The 18,326-nt window shown below is 49.5% G+C and overlaps 1 protein-coding gene across 3 annotated transcripts in view; it reads right to left on the minus strand.

Annotated features, from left to right (window-relative positions):
* GP6 (glycoprotein VI platelet) overlaps window positions 1-15,281 on the minus strand; it is a 29,777-nt gene extending 14,496 nt beyond the window's left edge. For all 3 annotated transcript variants that reach the window (XM_035285370.3, XM_035285369.3, XM_054250099.2), the window contains exons 1-5: window positions 15,220-15,281; window positions 7,950-7,982; window positions 7,594-7,851; window positions 3,905-4,189; window positions 2,175-2,231 (exon numbers count right to left, since the gene is read on the minus strand). In XM_035285370.3, coding sequence (XP_035141261.3) covers window positions 2,175-2,231; window positions 3,905-4,189; window positions 7,594-7,851; window positions 7,950-7,982; window positions 15,220-15,253 — 667 coding nt within the window. In that variant the 5' untranslated portion in view covers window positions 15,254-15,281. The remainder of the gene's footprint in view (window positions 1-2,174; window positions 2,232-3,904; window positions 4,190-7,593; window positions 7,852-7,949; window positions 7,983-15,219) is intronic.
* Window positions 15,282-18,326: the final 3,045 nt, after the last annotated feature.

Here is an 18,326-nt window from a genome sequence, read left to right on the forward strand (position 1 = left end):
ACAGAAAGAAAGAAAGCGTATTCAAACAGGAAGAGAGGAAATCAAACTATCTTTGTGTGCAGATGAACTGATCCTATATCTAGAAAACCCCATCATCTCAGCCCAAAAGCATCTTAAGCTGATAAGCAACTTCAGCAAAGTCTCAGGACACAAAATCAATGTGCAAAAATCACAAGCATTTCTTTTTTTTTTTTTTTGAGACGGAGTTTCGCGCTTGTTACCCAGGCTGGAGTGCAATGGCGCGATCTCGGCTCACTGCAACCTCCACCTCCTGGGTTCAGGCAATTCTCCTGCCTCAGCCTCCCAAGTAGCTGTGATTACAGGCACGCACCACCATGCCCAGCTAATTTTTTGTATTTTTAGTAGAGACGGGGTTTCACCATGTTGACCAGGATGGTCTCAATCTCTTGACCCGCCTCAGCTTCCCAAAGTGCTGGGATCATAGGCGCGAGCAACCGCACCTGGCCCACAAGCATTTCTATACGCTAACAATAGACAAGCAGAGAGCCAAATCATGAAGGAACTCCCATTCACAATTGCTACAAAAAGAATAAAATACCTAGGAATACATCTAATAAGTGAAACGGAGGACATCTTCAAGGAAATCAGAGAGGATACAAACAAATGGAAAAACATTCCACTTCATGGATAGGAAGAATCAATATTGTGAAAATGGCCATACTGCCCAAAGTAATTTATAGATTAATCGTTAGTCCCATTGAACTATGATTGACATTCTTCATAGAATTAGAAAAAAAACTACTTTAAAATTCATATGGAACCAAAAAAGGACCCATATAGCCAAGACAATCCTAAGCAAAAAGAACAAAGCTGGAAGCATCAGGCTGCCAGACTTCAAACTATACTCCGAGGTGACAGTAACCAAAACAGAATGGTACTGCTACAAAACAGACACATAGACCAATGGAACAGAATAGAAATCTCAGAAGTAAGACCACACATTTACAACCATCTGATCTTTGACAAACCTGACAAAAACAAGCAATGGGGAAAGTATTCCCTACTTAATAAGCCTTGTTTTGACTTTGATTTAAACTCAGTGTGTTAGGTATGTGCATGCCATGTGATAGTTTGAATATACATGCCCGCCAAACCCCATATTGGATTATGACCCCCCACTGTTGGAGATGGGGCCTGGTGGGAGGTATTTGAATCATGGGGGTGGATCCCTCAATTGCTTGGTGCTGTCCTCACAATAGTGAGTGAATTCTCACAACATGTGACTATTGCAAAGTGTGGCACATCCTCCAGTCCCAATTTTCTCTCTCTTGCTCCTTCTCCCAGCATGTGAGACACCTGCTCCCTCTTCACCTTCTGCCATGATTGTAAGCTTCCTGAGGCCTCCCCAAAAGCAGATGCCAGCCTTCTGCTTCCTATACAGCCTTCAGAACCATGAACCAATTAAACACCTCTTTCTTTTCTTTTTTTTTTTTTTTTTTTTTTTTTTTGAGATGGTGTCTCGCTGTCATCCAGATTGGAGTGCAGTGGCACAATCATGGCTCACTGCAACCTCTGCCTCCCGGGTTCAAGTGATTCTCCTGCCTCAGCCTCCTGAGTAGCTTGGACTACAGGCACACACTACCATGCCCAGCTAATTTTCATATTGGCCAGGCTGGTCTCCAATGCCTGACCTCATGATCCACCTGCCTTGGCCTCTTAACATGCTGGGATTACAGGTGTAAGCCACTGCATTCGGCCTAAACCTCTTTTCTTTTTTTTTCCTTTTTTTGAGACAGTTTCGCTCTTGTTGCCCAGGCTAGAGTGCAGTGGCATGATCTTGGCTCACTGCAACCTCCTGCCTCCCGAGTTCAAGCAATTCTCCTGTCTCGACCTACCGAGTAGGTGGGATTACAGGTGCGTGCCACCACACCTGGCTAATTTTTATATTTTTAGTAGAGACAGGGTTTCACTTTCACCATGTTGGCCAGGCTGGTCTTGAACTCCTGACCTCGTGATCTGCCCACCTTGGCCTCCCAAAGTGCTGGGATTACCAGCATGAGCCACTGCGCCCAACTGAAGTGAAGGGTTTTTAAAACAAAGCAAGTTTCTTAAAGAAACAAGTGAGTTAAATTGACAAACCTAGGCAGAAAGGCAAGAGAAGGAGTCCATGTGCCTCACACCCCGCGCACCAGAATGGATCTTGCAGAACTTACCTTTGGCAGACGAAGGTGGTTCCGTTGGTAACTGGCTGCTGGGGGTCACAGAGATTCCTGGGAAATCAGAAAATGAGAAAAATGCTCTGGTCATGGGAGTCATCAACAAATACTAAAACATCTCTGTACCCTAGTTTCCTCACCCGAAAAATGAGTCTAAAGTAGCTTACATCAATGGATTGCTGTGGATGTTTGAGGCCAGGCGCGGGGCTCACACCTGTAATCCCAGCGTTTTGGGAGGCAGAGCCAGGCAAATCCCGAGGTCAGGAGTTGGAGACCATCCTGGCCAATATGGTAAAATCCCATCTCTACTAAAAATACAAAAATTAGCCAGGCATGGTGGCAGGCATCTGTAGTCTCAGCTACTCTGGAGGCTGAGGCAGGAGAAACGCTTGAACCCGGGAGACGGAGGCTGCAGTGAGCAGAGATCATGCTATTGCATTCCAGCCTTGGCGACAGAGCAAGACTCCGTCTCAAAAAAAAAAAAAAATCAAAGCCATCGTTAATAATAATGCATTGTATATTTCAAAATTCCTAAAACAGTAAACATTCTTACTACAAAGAAATTATAAGATGGTGAGGTGTAGTGACTCATGCCTGTAATCCCAACACTTTCAGAGGCAGGAGGCTCACTTGAGCCCAGGAGTTCAAGACCAGCCTGGGCAACATGGGAAACTCCATCTCTACAAAAAATACAAAAATAGCCGGGCATGATGGTGCCCACCTGTAGTCCCAGCTACTAGGGAGGCTGTGGTGGGAGGATCACAGAACCTGGGAGGCAGAGGCTGCACTGAACCAAGATCAAACCACTGCGCTCCATCCTGGGTGACCGAGACCCTGTCCCAAAAAAAGTAGGTAAGGTATTGGCAGGCGAGGTAGCGGATAGCATCATTCCACAGTGCATACACACATCAACACATCACATGGTACCCTGTAGACGTATACAGTGATTCGTCCATTGCAAATACAAATTTAAAAAGCAAGAATGAAAGACTGATTCACTCTACACATATGAATGAACCTTGAAAACGTTATGCTGAGTGAAAGAAACCAGTCACGAAAGACCATGTGGTGTATGACTCCATTTATATAAAATGCCCAGAGAAGGCAAATTTATGCAAAAAGAAAGTACACAGGTGGATGCCTGGCGCTGGGAGTGGGAAGCGGAAGTGACCACAGACGGGCGCGAGGTCTTTTTAGAGTGATGGAAGTTGGTAAAATTGGATTGTGGTGATTGTACAACTCCAAAAACTTTGTTTTGTTTTTTTATTTTAAAACTTCTTAAAATGTATCGAATTGAGGCCAGGTGCGGTGGCTCACGCCTGCACTCCCAGCACTTTGGGAGGTTGAGGCAGGCAGATCACCTGAGGTCAGGAGTTCGAGACCAGCCTGGCCAACATGGTGAAACCCCATCTCTACTAAAAATACAAAAATTAGCTGAGTGTGGTGGCGCACACCTGTAATCCCAGCTACTCAGGAGGCTGAGGCAGGAGAATCACTTGAACCTGGGAGGTGGAGGTTGCAGTGAGCTGAGATCACACCACTGCACTCCAGCCTAGATGATAGAGTGAGACTCCATCAAAAAAAGGAAAACCTACATCCTCCCAGCTGCCTGAAGCCTGGGGCTTCCTGCCCTCTCGTTTCCTTTGCACCCAGGGCCCCACCCCTTGGAATGGCTATCAGGACCTAAAAAGGTTGAGGAAGAAAGGTTTGGTCTGCAACACCCCTACCTGTGACCACGAGCTCCAGGGGATCACTGGGGGCCGACCACAGGTATGGGGCCCTTCTGGAGAAGCTGTAGCAGCGGTAGGTCCCGCTGTGGGCAGCGGTTACCGTGGTGATGGGGAAGCTAGCCCGGTACCATCTCTCGGGGTTCCTGTAGGGTCCAGGGTCGCCGTCCTTGTACAGAGCAAATTGGTCAAAGCCATATTTGGTCTGACACCGTAGGGTCACATCCCCTCCTGGGGACACTGCCGGGCCAGGCTGGGCTGAGAGCGAGGGCTTAGGAAAAACTCCTGGGAGAAAAGGAAGTCTGGTGTTAAAGGCGAGTATCTCAGCTGGGGCTGGGAGGTCCCCCCGCCTGCCCAAGCTGGGGAGCTTTATGGCTGTATCCCTCCCAGAGTGCACTCCCTTGCCCCAGCTCAGAGAGAGGTCAAGTCATGAATGGTTTACAGAGTGAGGCTGTGCCCACATCCTAGTGCTTGGTGCAAACCCTGGTTCTGCCCTTAGGGGCTAGTGGCCCTGGAGACCAATCTCCCTCTGTATCTGAGCCTCACTACCTTGTTTTGTTAAAGTGGGGATGATTGGGCCGGGTGCTGTGGCTCATGCCTGTAATCCCAGCACTTTGGGAGACTGAGGTGGGTGGATCTCGAGGTCAGGATTTTGAGACCAGCCTGACCAACATGGTGAAACCCCATCTCTACTAAAAGTACAAAACTTAGCCGGGTATGGTAATCCCAGCTATTCAGGAAGCTGAGGCAGGAGGCTTGAACCCAGGAGTCGGAGGTTGCAGTGAGCCAAGATCACATCATTGCACTCCAGCCTGGGCGACAGAGTGAAACTCCATCTCAGAAACAAAAAGGAGCAGGGGATGATTGAAGGAGACAGTCCACAGCGAGCGTTTAGCAGAGTGGCCTAGCAAGCACTGGAGATACGAAGAGCAGGTAAAGAGCTTAAGCTGGCTGGGCGCGGTGGCTCAAGCCTGTAATCCCAGCACTTTGGGAGGCCGAGGCAAGTGGATCATGAGGTCACGAGATCAAGACCATCCCGGTCAACATGGTGAAACCCCATCTCTACTAAAAATACAAAAGAAATTAGCTGGGCACGGTGGCATGTACCTATAATCCCAGCTACTCAGGAGGCTGAGGCAGGAGAATTGCCTGAACCCAGGAGGCGGAGGTTGCGGTGAGCCGAGATCGCGCCATTGCACTCCAGCCTGGGTAACAAGAGCGAAACTCCGTCTCAAAAAAAAAAAGAGCTTAAGCTTAGGCTGTGCCGGAAGCTTACACTGCAGCATGCGATCATTCCATCGCAAACGTGGGTGAAAGTGCCAGCTTCCAGGTGCCTTCCAAACTCAGGACATGTATCAATTCAGTGAATCCTCACAGATACCTACAAGGTCATCACTATTAATGTCCCTATTTTATAAATGAAACTGGTCAGGCAAAATGACTCACGCCTGTAATCCCAGCACTTGGAGAGGCCGAGGCGGGCGGATCACCTGAGGTTGGGAGTTTGAGACCAACCTGACCAACATGGAGAAACCCCATCTCTACTAAAAATACAAAATTAGCCAGTCGTGGTGGCACATGCCTGTAGTCCCAGCTAGTCGGGAGGCTGAGGCAGGAGAATCGCTTGAACCCGGGAGGCAGAGTTTACAGTGATCTGAGATTGCGCCATTGCACTCCAGCCTGGGCAACAAGAGTGAAACTCCATCTCAAAAAAATAAAATAAAAACAAATGAAACTAAGGCACATGGCGTTAAACAATTTGTCCAACCCCAGATAACAACACTGCAGGGTACACTTGAAATTTGCTAAGAGCGTCGATTAAAAGTGTTCTCACACCAAAAAATAGTGAACTGTGGGAGGTGATATATGTTGATTAGCTTGATGGCAGACTATCACAGTGGATACGTATATCAGAACGTCAAGTTGTATACCTTGCATATATCCATTTTTGGTTTTTTTTCTTTTTTTCTTTTTTTTGAGATGGAGTTTCGCTCTTGTTACCCAGGCTGGAGTGCAATGGCGCAATCTCAGCTCACCGCAACCTCCGCCTCCTGGGTTCAAGCAGGTCTCCTGCCTCAGCCTCCTGAGTAGCTGGAACTACAGGCGCGTGCCACCTTGCCCAGCTAATTTTTATATTTTTAGTAGAGACGGGGTTTCACCATGTTGACCAGGATGGTCTCGATCTCTTCTTGACCTCATGATCTACCCACCTCGGCCTCCCAAAGTGCTGGGATTATAGGCATGAGCCACCGCGCCCGGCCTTCTTTTTTTTTTATTTTAATACAGAGTCTCGCTCTGTCAACCAGGTTGGAGTGCAGTGGCTTGATCACAGCTCCCTGCAGCCTCAACCTCCCTGGCTCAAGCTATCCTTCTGCCTCAGCCTCCTGAGTAGCTGGGATTATAGGTCCTGCTACCATGCTGCTCCACTAATGTTTTATTTTTTTGTGAAGATGGGGTCTCACTGTGTTGCCCAGGCTGGTCTCGAACCCCTGAGCTCAAGTGATCCTCCTGCCTCAGCCTCCCAAAGTGCTGGGATTACAGGTGTGAGCCACTGGGACCAATGCTCTCTTTGTTGTTGTTGTTGTAATAAATGTAAGATGTTAACATGAGGGGATCCCGGGTGAAATATTTCCATTGGTGTTATCTTTTGCAACTTTTCTGTCAGTCTAAAAATCCAAAACAAAGGTTTTGGTAGTGGTGGTAGTTGTTTTTGAGACAGAGTCTCACCCTGTCACCAAGGCTAAAGTGCAGTGGCGTGATCTCGGCTCACTGCAACCTCCGCCTCCCAGGTTCAAGCAATTCTCCTGTCTCAGCCTCCCAAGTAGCTGGGACTACAGGTGGCGCTACCACACCCAGCTAATTTTTGTATTTTGGGTAGAAACAGGGTTTCACCATATGGGTCAGGCTGGTCTCAAACCCCTGACCTCAGGTGATCCACTCACCTTGGCCTCCCAAAGTGCTGGGATTACAGGTGTGAGCCACCGCACCCAGCCTTTTCTTTCTTAATGCCTTTTGTGAAAACTGTCAAGAGACCCCATCTTAAAAAAAAAAAAAAAAAAATCAGCTGGGCGTGGTGGCACACAGCTATAGTCCCAGCTACTTGGAAGGCTGAGGCAGGAGGATCGCTTGAGCCCAGGAGGTAGAGGCTGCAGTGAGCCAGGATCAGCCACTGCACTCCAGTGTGGGTGACACAGCAAGCCGCTGTGTCCAGAAAATAAATAAAATATTCTTCACATTGATCCATAAATGTTGTGGCGCCACCCACTAGGCCAGTGCCTCACTGGCCTCACCGTAATCTGGGCCCTAGGCCCTATTCTCAGTATCCCCCCTTTTTTTTTGAGATGGAATTTCACTCTTGGTGTCCAGGCTGGAGTGCAGCAAGTTGATCTTGGCTCACTACAACCTCCACCTCCTGGGTTCGAGCGATTCTCCTGCCTCAGCCTCCGGAGTAGCTGGGATTACAGGCGTGTGCCACCGTGCCCGGCTAATTTTGTGTTTTTAGTAGAGATGGTTTTCTCCATGTTGGTCAGGCTGGTTTCGAACTCCCAGCCTCGGGTGACCCACCCACGTGGGCCTCCCAAAGTGCTGGGATTAGACGTGTGAGCTACTATGCCCGGCCTAACATCCCCCATATTCGTGTCCCGAACGGAGGCCCATACAGTCCCAGGCTACAATCCCCTGTCCTTTACCAGTGGCAATGAGCTCCAGCTGGTCGCTGGGCGGGGACCAGCGGCTTCCGTTCTGGTAGGAGCAGCGGTAGCGTCCAGCGTCACTTTGCTTCATGGCTGGGATGAGGAGGACCGCCTGATCCCGGTAGCTGTTGGAACTCAGCTTCTCCAGGCGGTACAGGTCCACACCCGGAGGTCCCTGGCACCGGAGGGTCACTGGCTTCTCCAGAGGCACCAGGGAGCTGGGCACAGCCTGCAGGGAGGGCTTGGGGAGTGGTCCTGGAAGAGGAGCAGAGCTGGGTCAGCCTCCCTGCAGACCTCGCCTGGAACCCACTTCCCCCACCTGCTGGTGGATCCCACAGGAGGGAAGGACTCACCGCTCTGTGCTTGCACATGCCCCAGACACAGCCCTGAGGAGAGAAGAAAGAGACTAGAGGCCAGGACTGACTTTTATAAACACTGCTGCCTGCTGGGTGCGGCGACAAGACATTTGCATGCCTGTGCTTTATTCTCTCCTAATCACTTATTTCTTCAAAAGACACACAGGCATGTAATTTGAGTGAGAGAAGCCAGTCAGAAAAAGCCACATTGTTTACGATGTCATTTATATGAAATATCCAGAAGGGGTAAATCTACAGAAGACAGAGACACATGGCTGGGGGTGGTCGGGAGAGCGAGGACGAGAAGTGACTGCTGGACGGCCGTGGGGTTCCTGGGAGGTGCCATAATGTTTTGCAGATAGACGGGGTGGTGGTGAACAACACTGAATGCACCAAGTGTCAGATAAAGCAGACCTTCCATTCTGTTCATTTCACCACAGTTACAACTGTTTTAGGGCCAGGCACAGTGGCTTGCACCTGTAATCCCAGCACTTTGGGAGGCCAAGGAGGCTAAAGCACATAAGGTCAGGGGTTGGAGACCAGGCTGGGCAACATAGTGAGACCTGATTTCTACCAAGAAAAAGAAAAAAAAAAAAAATTAGCCAGGCATGGTGCTATGTGCCTCTGGTCCAAGCTACTTGGAGTGGCTGAGGTGGAAGGATTCCTTGAGCCCAGGAGGTCAAGCTTGCAGGGAGCCAAGATGGTGCCCACTGCACTCCAGCCTGGACAACGCTGTGAGCCCCGATCTCAAAAAGCAGATCTTTTGAAAGTCAAGCCGAGATTGCTTGCCCATCCTGACTGGCTCCTACCATTGCCCCTGCCCTGCATACATTTCTTACTAGTTATATTGTTCCTTTTGCATTTTTTTACATCTTCATGGTTCTAGAAAAAAGTAGGCATACTGCTGTCTGTGTTCATTAGAGTCAGGAACTGCACACTGCCGTCCTCAGTGGGTGTGAGGAATGCACACTACTGTCTGTGTTCATTAGAGTCAGGCATTGCACACTGCCGTCCTCAGTGGGTGTGAGGAATGCACACTACTGTCTGTGTTCATTAGAGTCAGGCATTGCACACTGCCGTCCTCAGTGGGTGTGAGGAATGCACACTGCTGTCTCTGTTCATTAGAGTCAGGCACTGCACACTGCCGTCCTCAGTGGGTGTGAGGAATGCACACTGCTGTCTCTGTTCATTAGAGTCAGGAACTGCACACTGCCGTCCTCAGTGGGTGTGAGGAATGCACACTACTGTCTGTGTTCATTAGAGTCAGGAACTGCACACGGCCGTCCTCAGTGGGTGTGAGGAATGCACACTACTGTCTGTGTTCATTAGAGTCAGGAGCTGCACACTGCCGTCCTCAGTGGGTGTGAGGGATGCACACTACTGTCTGTGTTCATTAGAGTCAGGAACTGCACACTGCCGTCCTCAGTGGGTGTGAGGGATGCACACTACTGTCTGTGTTCATTAGAGTCAGGAACTGCACACTGCCGTCCTCAGTGGGTGTGAGGGATGCACACTACCGTCTGTGTTCATTAGAGTCAGGAACTGCACACTGCCGTCCTCAGTGGGTGTGAGGAATGCACACTGCTGTCTGTGTTCATTAGAGTCAGGAACTGCACACTGCCGTCCTCAGTGGGTGTGAGGGATGCACACTGCTGTCTCTGTTCATTAGAGTCAGGCACTGCACACTGCCGTCCTCAGTGGGTGTGAGGAATGCACACTACTGTCTGTGTTCATTAGAGTCAGGCACTGCACACTGCCGTCCTCAGTGGGTGTGAGGAATGCACACTGCTGTCTGTGTTCATTAGAGTCAGGAACTGCACACTGCCGTCCTCAGTGGGTGTGAGTAATGCACACTACTGTCTCTGTTCATTAGAGTCAGGAACTGCACACTGCCGTCCTCAGTGGGTGTGAGGAATGCACACTACTGTCTGTTCATTAGAGTCAGGAACTGCACGCTGCCGTCCTCAGTGGGTGTGAGGAATGCACACTACTGTCTGTGTTCATTAGAGTCAGGAACTGCACACTGCCGTCCTCAGTGGGTGTGAGGAATGCACACTGCTGTCTGTGTTCATTAGAGTCAGGAACTGCACACTGCCGTCCTCAGTGGGTGTGAGGGATGCACACTACTGTCTGTGTTCATTAGAGTCAGGAACTGCACACTGCCGTCCTCAGTGGGTGTGAGGGATGCACACTACTGTCTGTGTTCATTAGAGTCAGGAACTGCACACTGCCGTCCTCAGTGGGTGTGAGGGATGCACACTACCGTCTGTGTTCATTAGAGTCAGGAACTGCACACTGCCGTCCTCAGTGGGTGTGAGGAATGCACACTGCTGTCTGTGTTCATTAGAGTCAGGAACTGCACACTGCCGTCCTCAGTGGGTGTGAGGGATGCACACTGCTGTCTCTGTTCATTAGAGTCAGGCACTGCACACTGCCGTCCTCAGTGGGTGTGAGGAATGCACACTACTGTCTGTGTTCATTAGAGTCAGGCACTGCACACTGCCGTCCTCAGTGGGTGTGAGGAATGCACACTGCTGTCTGTGTTCATTAGAGTCAGGAACTGCACACTGCCGTCCTCAGTGGGTGTGAGTAATGCACACTACTGTCTCTGTTCATTAGAGTCAGGAACTGCACACTGCCGTCCTCAGTGGGTGTGAGGAATGCACACTACTGTCTGTTCATTAGAGTCAGGAACTGCACGCTGCCGTCCTCAGTGGGTGTGAGGAATGCACACTACTGTCTGTGTTCATTAGAGTCAGGAACTGCACGCTGCCGTCCTCAGTGGGTGTGAGGGATGCACACTGCTGTCTGTGTCCATTAGAGTCAGGCATTGCACGCTGCCGTCCTCAGTGGGTGTGAGGGATGCACACTACTGTCTGTGTTCATTAGAGTCAGGAACTGCACACTGCCGTCCTCAGTGGGTGTGAAGGATGCACACTACTGTCTGTGTTCATTAGAGTCAGGCACTGCACACTGCCGTCCTCAGTGGGTGTGAGGGATGCATACTACTGTGTTCATTAGAGTCAGACATTGCACACTGCCGTCCTCAGTGGTGTGAGGGATGCACACTGCTGTCTGTGTTCATTAGAGTCAGGAACTGCACACTGCCGTCCTCAGTGGGTGTGAGGAATGCACACTACTGTCTGTGTTCATTAGAGTCAGGAACTGCACACTGCCGTCCTCAGTGGGTGTGAGGGATGCACACTACTGTCTGTGTTCATTAGAGTCAGACATTGCACACTGCCGTCCTCAGTGGGTGTGAGGGATGCACACTGCTGTCTGTGTTCATTAGAGTCAGGAACTGCACACTGCCGTCCTCAGTGGGTGTGAGGGATGCACACTGCTGTCTGTGTTCATTAGAGTCAGGAACTGCACACTGCCGTCCTCAGTGGGTGTGAGGAATGCACACTACTGTCTGTGTTCATTAGAGTCAGGAACTGCACACTGCCGTCCTCAGTGGGTGTGAGGAATGCACACTACTGTCTGTGTTCATTAGAGTCAGGAACTGCACACTGCCGTCCTCAGTGGGTGTGAGGGATGCACACTACTGTCTGTTCATTAGAGTCAGGAACTGCACACTGCCGTCCTCAGTGGGTGTGAGGGATGCACACTACTGTCTGTGTTCATTAGAGTCAGGAACTGCACACTGCCGTCCTCAGTGGGTGTGAGGGATGCACACTACTGTCTGTGTTCATTAGAGTCAGGCACTGCACACTGCCGTCCTCAGTGGGTGTGAGGAGTGTGACCTCAGACATTGCCGTCCCTTCATCTCCTCCCTCCGTCTCCCAGTATTAAACAGTATCCAGCACGTGCACAATGAGACGCGTTTGTGTAGACAGTTATTGTGAATAGTATTGCATGTCGTATATCATGGTCTTTCTTTTATTGTACATGCAGTACATGCAGTAGAACCCCACACTGGCCAGGTGCGGTGGCTCACGCCTGTAATCCCAGCACTTTAGGAGGCCAGGGCGGGTGGATCACGAGGTCAAGAGATTGAGACCATCCTGACTAACATAGTGAAACCCGTCTTACTAAAAATACAAAAAAAAAAAAAATTAGCTGGGTGTGGTGGTGCATGCCTGTAGTCCCAGCTACTCGGGAGGCTGAGGCAGGAGAATTGCTTGAACCCGGGAGGCAGAGGTTGCAGTGAGCCGGGGTCGCACCACTGCACTCCAGCCTGGCGCCTGGTGACAGAGTGAGATTCTGTCTCAAAAAAAAAAAAAAAAAAAGTGGGAGCTGAACACTGAGAACACATGGACACATAGATGGATGACAAGCAAGCCCCTCCTTGAAGGTAGAGGGTGGAAGGAGGGAGAGGATCAAGAAACTTCCTATCAGGAGGTGGGGCGCAGTGGCTCACACCTGCAATCCCAGCACTTTGGGAGGCTGAGGCAGGCAGATCACCTGAGGTCAGGAGTTCAAGACCAGCCTAGCCAACATGATGAAACACTGTCTCTACTAAAAATAAAACAATTGGCCTGTTGTGGTGGATTCCTGTAATCCCAGCTACTTTGGAGGCTGAGGCAGGAGAATCGTCTGAACCAGAAGGCAGAGACTGCAGTGAGCCAACTCCACACCACTGTACTTCAGCCTGGGCAATGAAGCAAGACTCCATCGCAAAAAAAAAAAAAAAGCATTGCCTGTCAGGCACTACACTCACTACCTAGTTGGTGAAATAACATGTATGCCAAGCTCTTGGACATGCAATTTACCCACATAACACACCTGCACATGTACCCCTGAACCTGTAAGAAATGTTAGCGGCTGGGCGCAGTGGCTCACGCCTGTAATCCCAGCACTTTGGGAGGCTGACGTGTCAGGAGTTCCAGACCAGCCTAACTAACATGATGAAACCCCTTCTCTACTAAAAATACAAAAATTAGCTGGGTGTAGTGGCGGGTGCCTGTAATCCCAGCTACTCGGGAGGCTGAGGCAAGAGAATTGCTTGAACCCAGGAGGCAAAGGCTGCACTGAGCTGACATCACGCCGTTGCACTCCAGCCTGGGCAACAGAGCGAGACTTTGTGTCCAAATAAATAAATAAATAAATAAATGAGTGTGGAATACTACTCAGCCGTTAAAAGGAATGAAATAATGTCTTTTGCTGCAAATTGCATGGAGCTAGAAGGTATTATTCTAAGTGAAGTAACGCAGGAGTGGAAAACCAAAATCCGTATGTTCTCACTTACCAGTGGGAGCTACGCTGTGGGTATGCAAAGGCATAGAGTACTGTGACTGACTTTAGAGGCTCAGAAGGAGAAGGGCAGATGGGAGGCTAGGGATAAAAAACCACACCGTAGGTACAATGTCCTCTACTCAGGTGACAGGTGCACTGACATCTCAGAATTCACTATATAATTCAATCCATGTAACCAAAACTACTTGTATTCCTGAAGCTACTGAAGCAAAAACGAAGCCAGACACTGTGGCTCACACCTGTAACCCCAGGAGTTCAAGACCAGCCTGGGCAACATAGCGAGATCCTGTAACTACGAAAATTAGCCAGGCGTGATGGTATGCAGCTGGAGTTCCAGCTACTCAGGAGATAGAGGGGGAGGGATTGCTTGAGCCTGGGAGGTGGAGGTTGCAGTGAGCCATGATCGTGCCACTGCACTCCAGCCTGGGTGACAAAAGTGAGACCCTGTCTCAAATCAAATTACATAAAAATTAAAATACTATGTCCATGTATGAATGATGAGAGGTTGTTTATTGTCACAGTTTACCCTCTCCAGTAACACAACCATCTCCTTCCTGCTTAGCCTCTTGGAGACGCTGTCCCGCTAGTGGTCAAATTCTCCTGAAGAAATAAGGCAATAATGCATTCGACGTGCCTAATTTTAGTAGGTACGGGGGTCTCACTATGTTGCCCACCAGGCTGGTCTCGAGCAATCCACCCACCTCTGCCTCCCAAAGTATTGGGGTTACAGGTGTGAGCCACGGTGTCTGGCTTCCACAGTGAGGAATAGGCAGCAGAAATGCATTTGACCCATCACCCATCCTTCAAGAGACTCTTACTCCACTACTATAGGGGATACTGACAAATTCAGCCCATAACCTTGTCCTGATATCAAGTCCACATTTTTTTTTTTTTGAGACCGAGTTTCGCTCTTGTTGCCCAGGCTGGAGTGCAATGGCGCATTCTCAGCTCCCCACAACCTCCGCCTCCTGGTTTCAAGTGATTCTCCTGCCTCAGCCTCCAGAGTAGCTAGGATTACAGGTATGTACCGGCATGTCTGGCTAACTTTGTATTTCTAGTAGAAACAGGGTTTCTCCATGTTGGTCAGGCTGGTCTTGAACTCCCAAGCTCAGGTGATCCACCCACCTCACCCTCCCAAAGTGCTGGGATTACGGGTGACAGCCACCACGCCCGGCCATTTTTTTTTTTTTTTTTTTTTTTTTGAGACCGAGTCTCTCTCTTGTGCAGGCTGGAGTGCAGTGGTGTGATCTCAACTCACTACAACTTCTGCTTCCCAGGTTCAAGTGATTCTCCTGCCTCAGCCCCCAGAGTAGCTGGGATAACAGGCACCTGCTATCATTCCTGGCTAATTTTTGTATTTTTGTAGAGACAGGGTTTCCCCATGTTAACCAGGCTGGTCTCGAACTCCTGACCTCTGGTTATCCACCCACCTCAGCCCCCCCAAAATGTTGAGATTACAGGCATGAGCCACCGTGCCCGGCCCACATTTTTTTTAAAAGGGGAACTGCAGTGTAGTGGAACAAAGCTGTGACCAACAGTAGGATATCTCTGGTCATTTACTGACCCAGCCATGAATAAACTGGAATCACTCATACAAAACACTCCACTTTGCTGGCCCCTCATTTCCCCACCCAGCAAACCAAGGGGCTCTCATAGGTCCTTTTTTGTCCTGAAATTCATTACTGATACAAATTCTTTTTTTTCTTTCTTTTTGAGACGGAGTCTCGCTCTGTTGTCAGGCTGGAGTGCAGTGAGATGATACTGGCTCACTACAACCTCTGCCTCCCGTGTTCAAACAATTCTCCTGCCTCAGCCTCCGGAGTAGCTGGGACTGCAGGCACACGCCACCACACACAGCTAATTTTTGTATTTTTTAGTAAAGGTGTGGTTTCACCATGTTGGCCAGGATGGTCTTAATCTCTCGACCTTGTGATCGCCCACCTCAGCCTCCCAAAGTGCTGGGATTACGGGCATGAACCACCGCCCCGGCCACAAATTCTTAAAAAAAATCCTTTGGCTGGCAGTCCATGCCTGCCCATCAGTTCCCAGATCCACCCTCAGGACTCACCAAGACAGAAGAGGGCGGTCAGGGATGGAGACATGGTTCCTCGGCCCTGTCCTGAGCTCTGTGGCCAGGGAGGGAAGTGGTGGGAGTCGGGGGCACAGGCTCAGGATGTGATGAGGATGAAGAATGCCCTCCTCCCTTCCTTCACCAGCCCCGGCCTTTCCTAATTGAGGCTCATCGAGCTGTAGCCGGCTCCTCAGTACTGTGACTTGCACACAAGCTCCAAGGAGGCTCGCTTATCTCCACCGGCCAGCCTGGCTCTGCACCACTCGTCTGCCCACTGGGGCCTGGGCTGTCCTCCCATGTTCCCATAAAGTCTCTGATGGTCGCTAGGAAAATGTACATCAGAACCACAGTGAGATACGATTTCACACTTTTAAATGGATAATAGCAAACGTGGCTGAGCGTGCAGAGAAACTGGAATGCTCGTGCATTGCTGGTGGGGATGTGACATGGTGCTGCTGCTATGGAAAACAGGTTAGCAGCGCCTCCAAAAGTTAAACGTGGGGTTGCCATAAAACCCAGCAATTCCACTTCTGGGTATACACCTAAAAGGATTGAAAACAGGGTCTTGGGCCGGGTGTGGTGGCTCACACCTATAATCCCAGCACTTTGGAAGGCCAAGGCGGGCAGATCATCTGAGGTCAGGAGTTTGAGACCAGCCTGACCAACATGTTGAAATCCTGTCTCTACTAAAAATACAAAATTAACCAGGTGTGGTGGTGGGCGCCTGTAATCCCAGCTACTCAGGAGTCTGAGGCAGGAGAATCACTTGAACCTGGGAGGCAGGTTGTGGTGAGCTGAGACCGTACCATTGCACGCCAGCCTGCGTAACAAGATCAAAACTCCATCTCAAAAAAAAATTTATTTACTTATTTTTGTAGAGATGGATTTCACTATGTCACCCAGGCTGGTCTTGAACTGCTGGGCTCAAGCAATGTGCCCACCTCAGCCTCCCAAAGTGCTGGGATTACAGGTGTGAGCCACTGAGCCTGGCCCCACTGGGTTTCTTTTTTTTTTTAATTGCACTTTACATTTGGGGGTACATGTGAAGAACATGCAAGATTGTTGCATAGGTACACACATGGCAGTGTGATTTGCTGCCTTCCTCCCCATCACCTATATCTGGCATTTATCCCCAAGCTATCTCTCCCCAACTCTCCACCCCCCACTGTCCCTCCCCTATTTCCCCCCGACAGACCCCAGTGTGTGATGCTCCCTTCCCTGTGTCCTTGTGTTCTCATTGTTCAACACCCGCCTGAGTGAGAACATGTGATGTTTGATTTTCTGTTCTTGTGTCAGTTTGCTGAGAATGATGGTTTCCAGGTTCATCCATGTCCCTACAAAGGACACGAGCTCATCCTTTTTGATGGCTGCATGATATTCCATGGTGTATATGTGCCACATTTTCCCAGTCCAGTCTGTCATCGATGGGCATTTGGGTTGATTCCAGGTCTTTGCTATTGTAAACAGTGCTGCAATGAACATTCGTGTCCTTATAGTAGAACGATTTATAGTCCTTTGGATATATACCCAGTAATGGGATTGCTGGGTCAAATGGAATTTCTATTTCTGGGTCCTTGAGGAATCGCCACCCTGTCTTCCACAATGGTTGAACTAGTTTACACTCCCACCAACAGTGTAAAAGTGTTCCTATTTCTCCATGTCCTCTCCAGCATCTGTTGTCTCCAGATGTTTTAATGATCACCATTCTAACTGGCATGAGATGGTATCTCAATGTGGTTTTGATTTGCATTTCTCTAATGACCAGTGATGAACATTTTTTCATATGTTTGTTGGCCTCATGTATGTCTTCTTTTCTACAGTGTCTGTTCATATCCTTCACCCGCTTTTGAATGGGCTTGTTTTTTTCTTGTAAATCTGTTTGAGTTCTTTGTAGATTCTGGATATCAGCCCTTTGTCAGATGGGTAAACTGCAAAAAGTTTTTCCCATTCTGTTGGTTGCCGATTCACTCTAATGACTGTTTCTTTTGCTGTGCAGAAGCTGTGGAGTTTTATTAGGTCCCATTTGTCTATTTTGGCTTTTGTTGCCAATGCTTTTGGTGTTCTGGTCATGAAGTCCTTGCCTACATCTATGGCCTGAATAGTTTTACCTAGATTTTCTTCTAGGGTTTTTTTAAAGACACATAAAAAGAATCAAATGTGACAGTTAAGGTCAAGTCGATCACCCAACGCCAGAAATCGGGGTGCTCCTGACATCTGGTGGGTTGAAGCCAGAACACCATTCAACATTCTGAAATCACAGGACGGCCCCGGTGCCACGTGTGGGTGGGAAGGATGCACAGATGTTGGTGTTTAGGAAGAGTGTCATTACTTCTCTCCCATAAGAGGAACTTAGAGCGAGAAAATGATATTCTTAGGGCCTCTCCCGTGAGGCTCCAATCGTGTTGCCGTGGCAGAGGCTGCCAGACTTGTTTTTCCCTTGAGATGGTGTCAACATGGTGTCAATGTCGCCCTGGGGTGCCACTTGGGTGGTTTGGGTATGTGCTCAGCAGCCGCCAGCTGGACCCGTCTTGTGCCTTGCAGTTCATGGGCTGTGTTTATGCCCCTGGTTCCTTCACGGGCACCTTGGGAGCTTTGTTGCCTCTGAATCAACACCAGGCAGGGTCTCACCATGAGACTGTGTGCTGTGAAGCTGGAAATCAAGGCCACACTCTGCTACAGCAGCAACCTGAGTGGGAAGGCAGGAAGGCGCCGCCGTCTTTAGAGTTTCTCTTTTGACTTTACTCGACGTGAATGAAGACAGAGCACTTTCACACTGCACAGCAGGAGGTCCAGAAAGCCTCCTGGAGATCGGGAGGGGGTGATGCAGCAGACAGCTGTGGCTCATGACGCCCTCACCTCTGCCTCCCTCTCCCTCCTTCTCCCTCCCCCATTTCTGAACGCACATCCATCACCAACCATAGGTTCCTGTTTGGAGTTTACTGGCAGGAAAGAAAAAAAGGAAAGCCGGCTTTCTACTAAAAACCACTTCCTTTGACCATTTCTCAAACTCAACTCTAGGAGGGCCACACATCGCCATCCTCCGTCCCAGGGAACTGGGTGTTTTTGGGGTGCTCAGGTGTATCAGGGACCCAGTCGGTTGCCAC

This window comes from Callithrix jacchus, chromosome 22 (genome assembly GCF_049354715.1).
Source record: "Callithrix jacchus isolate 240 chromosome 22, calJac240_pri, whole genome shotgun sequence".
NCBI lineage: Eukaryota > Metazoa > Chordata > Mammalia > Primates > Cebidae > Callithrix > Callithrix jacchus.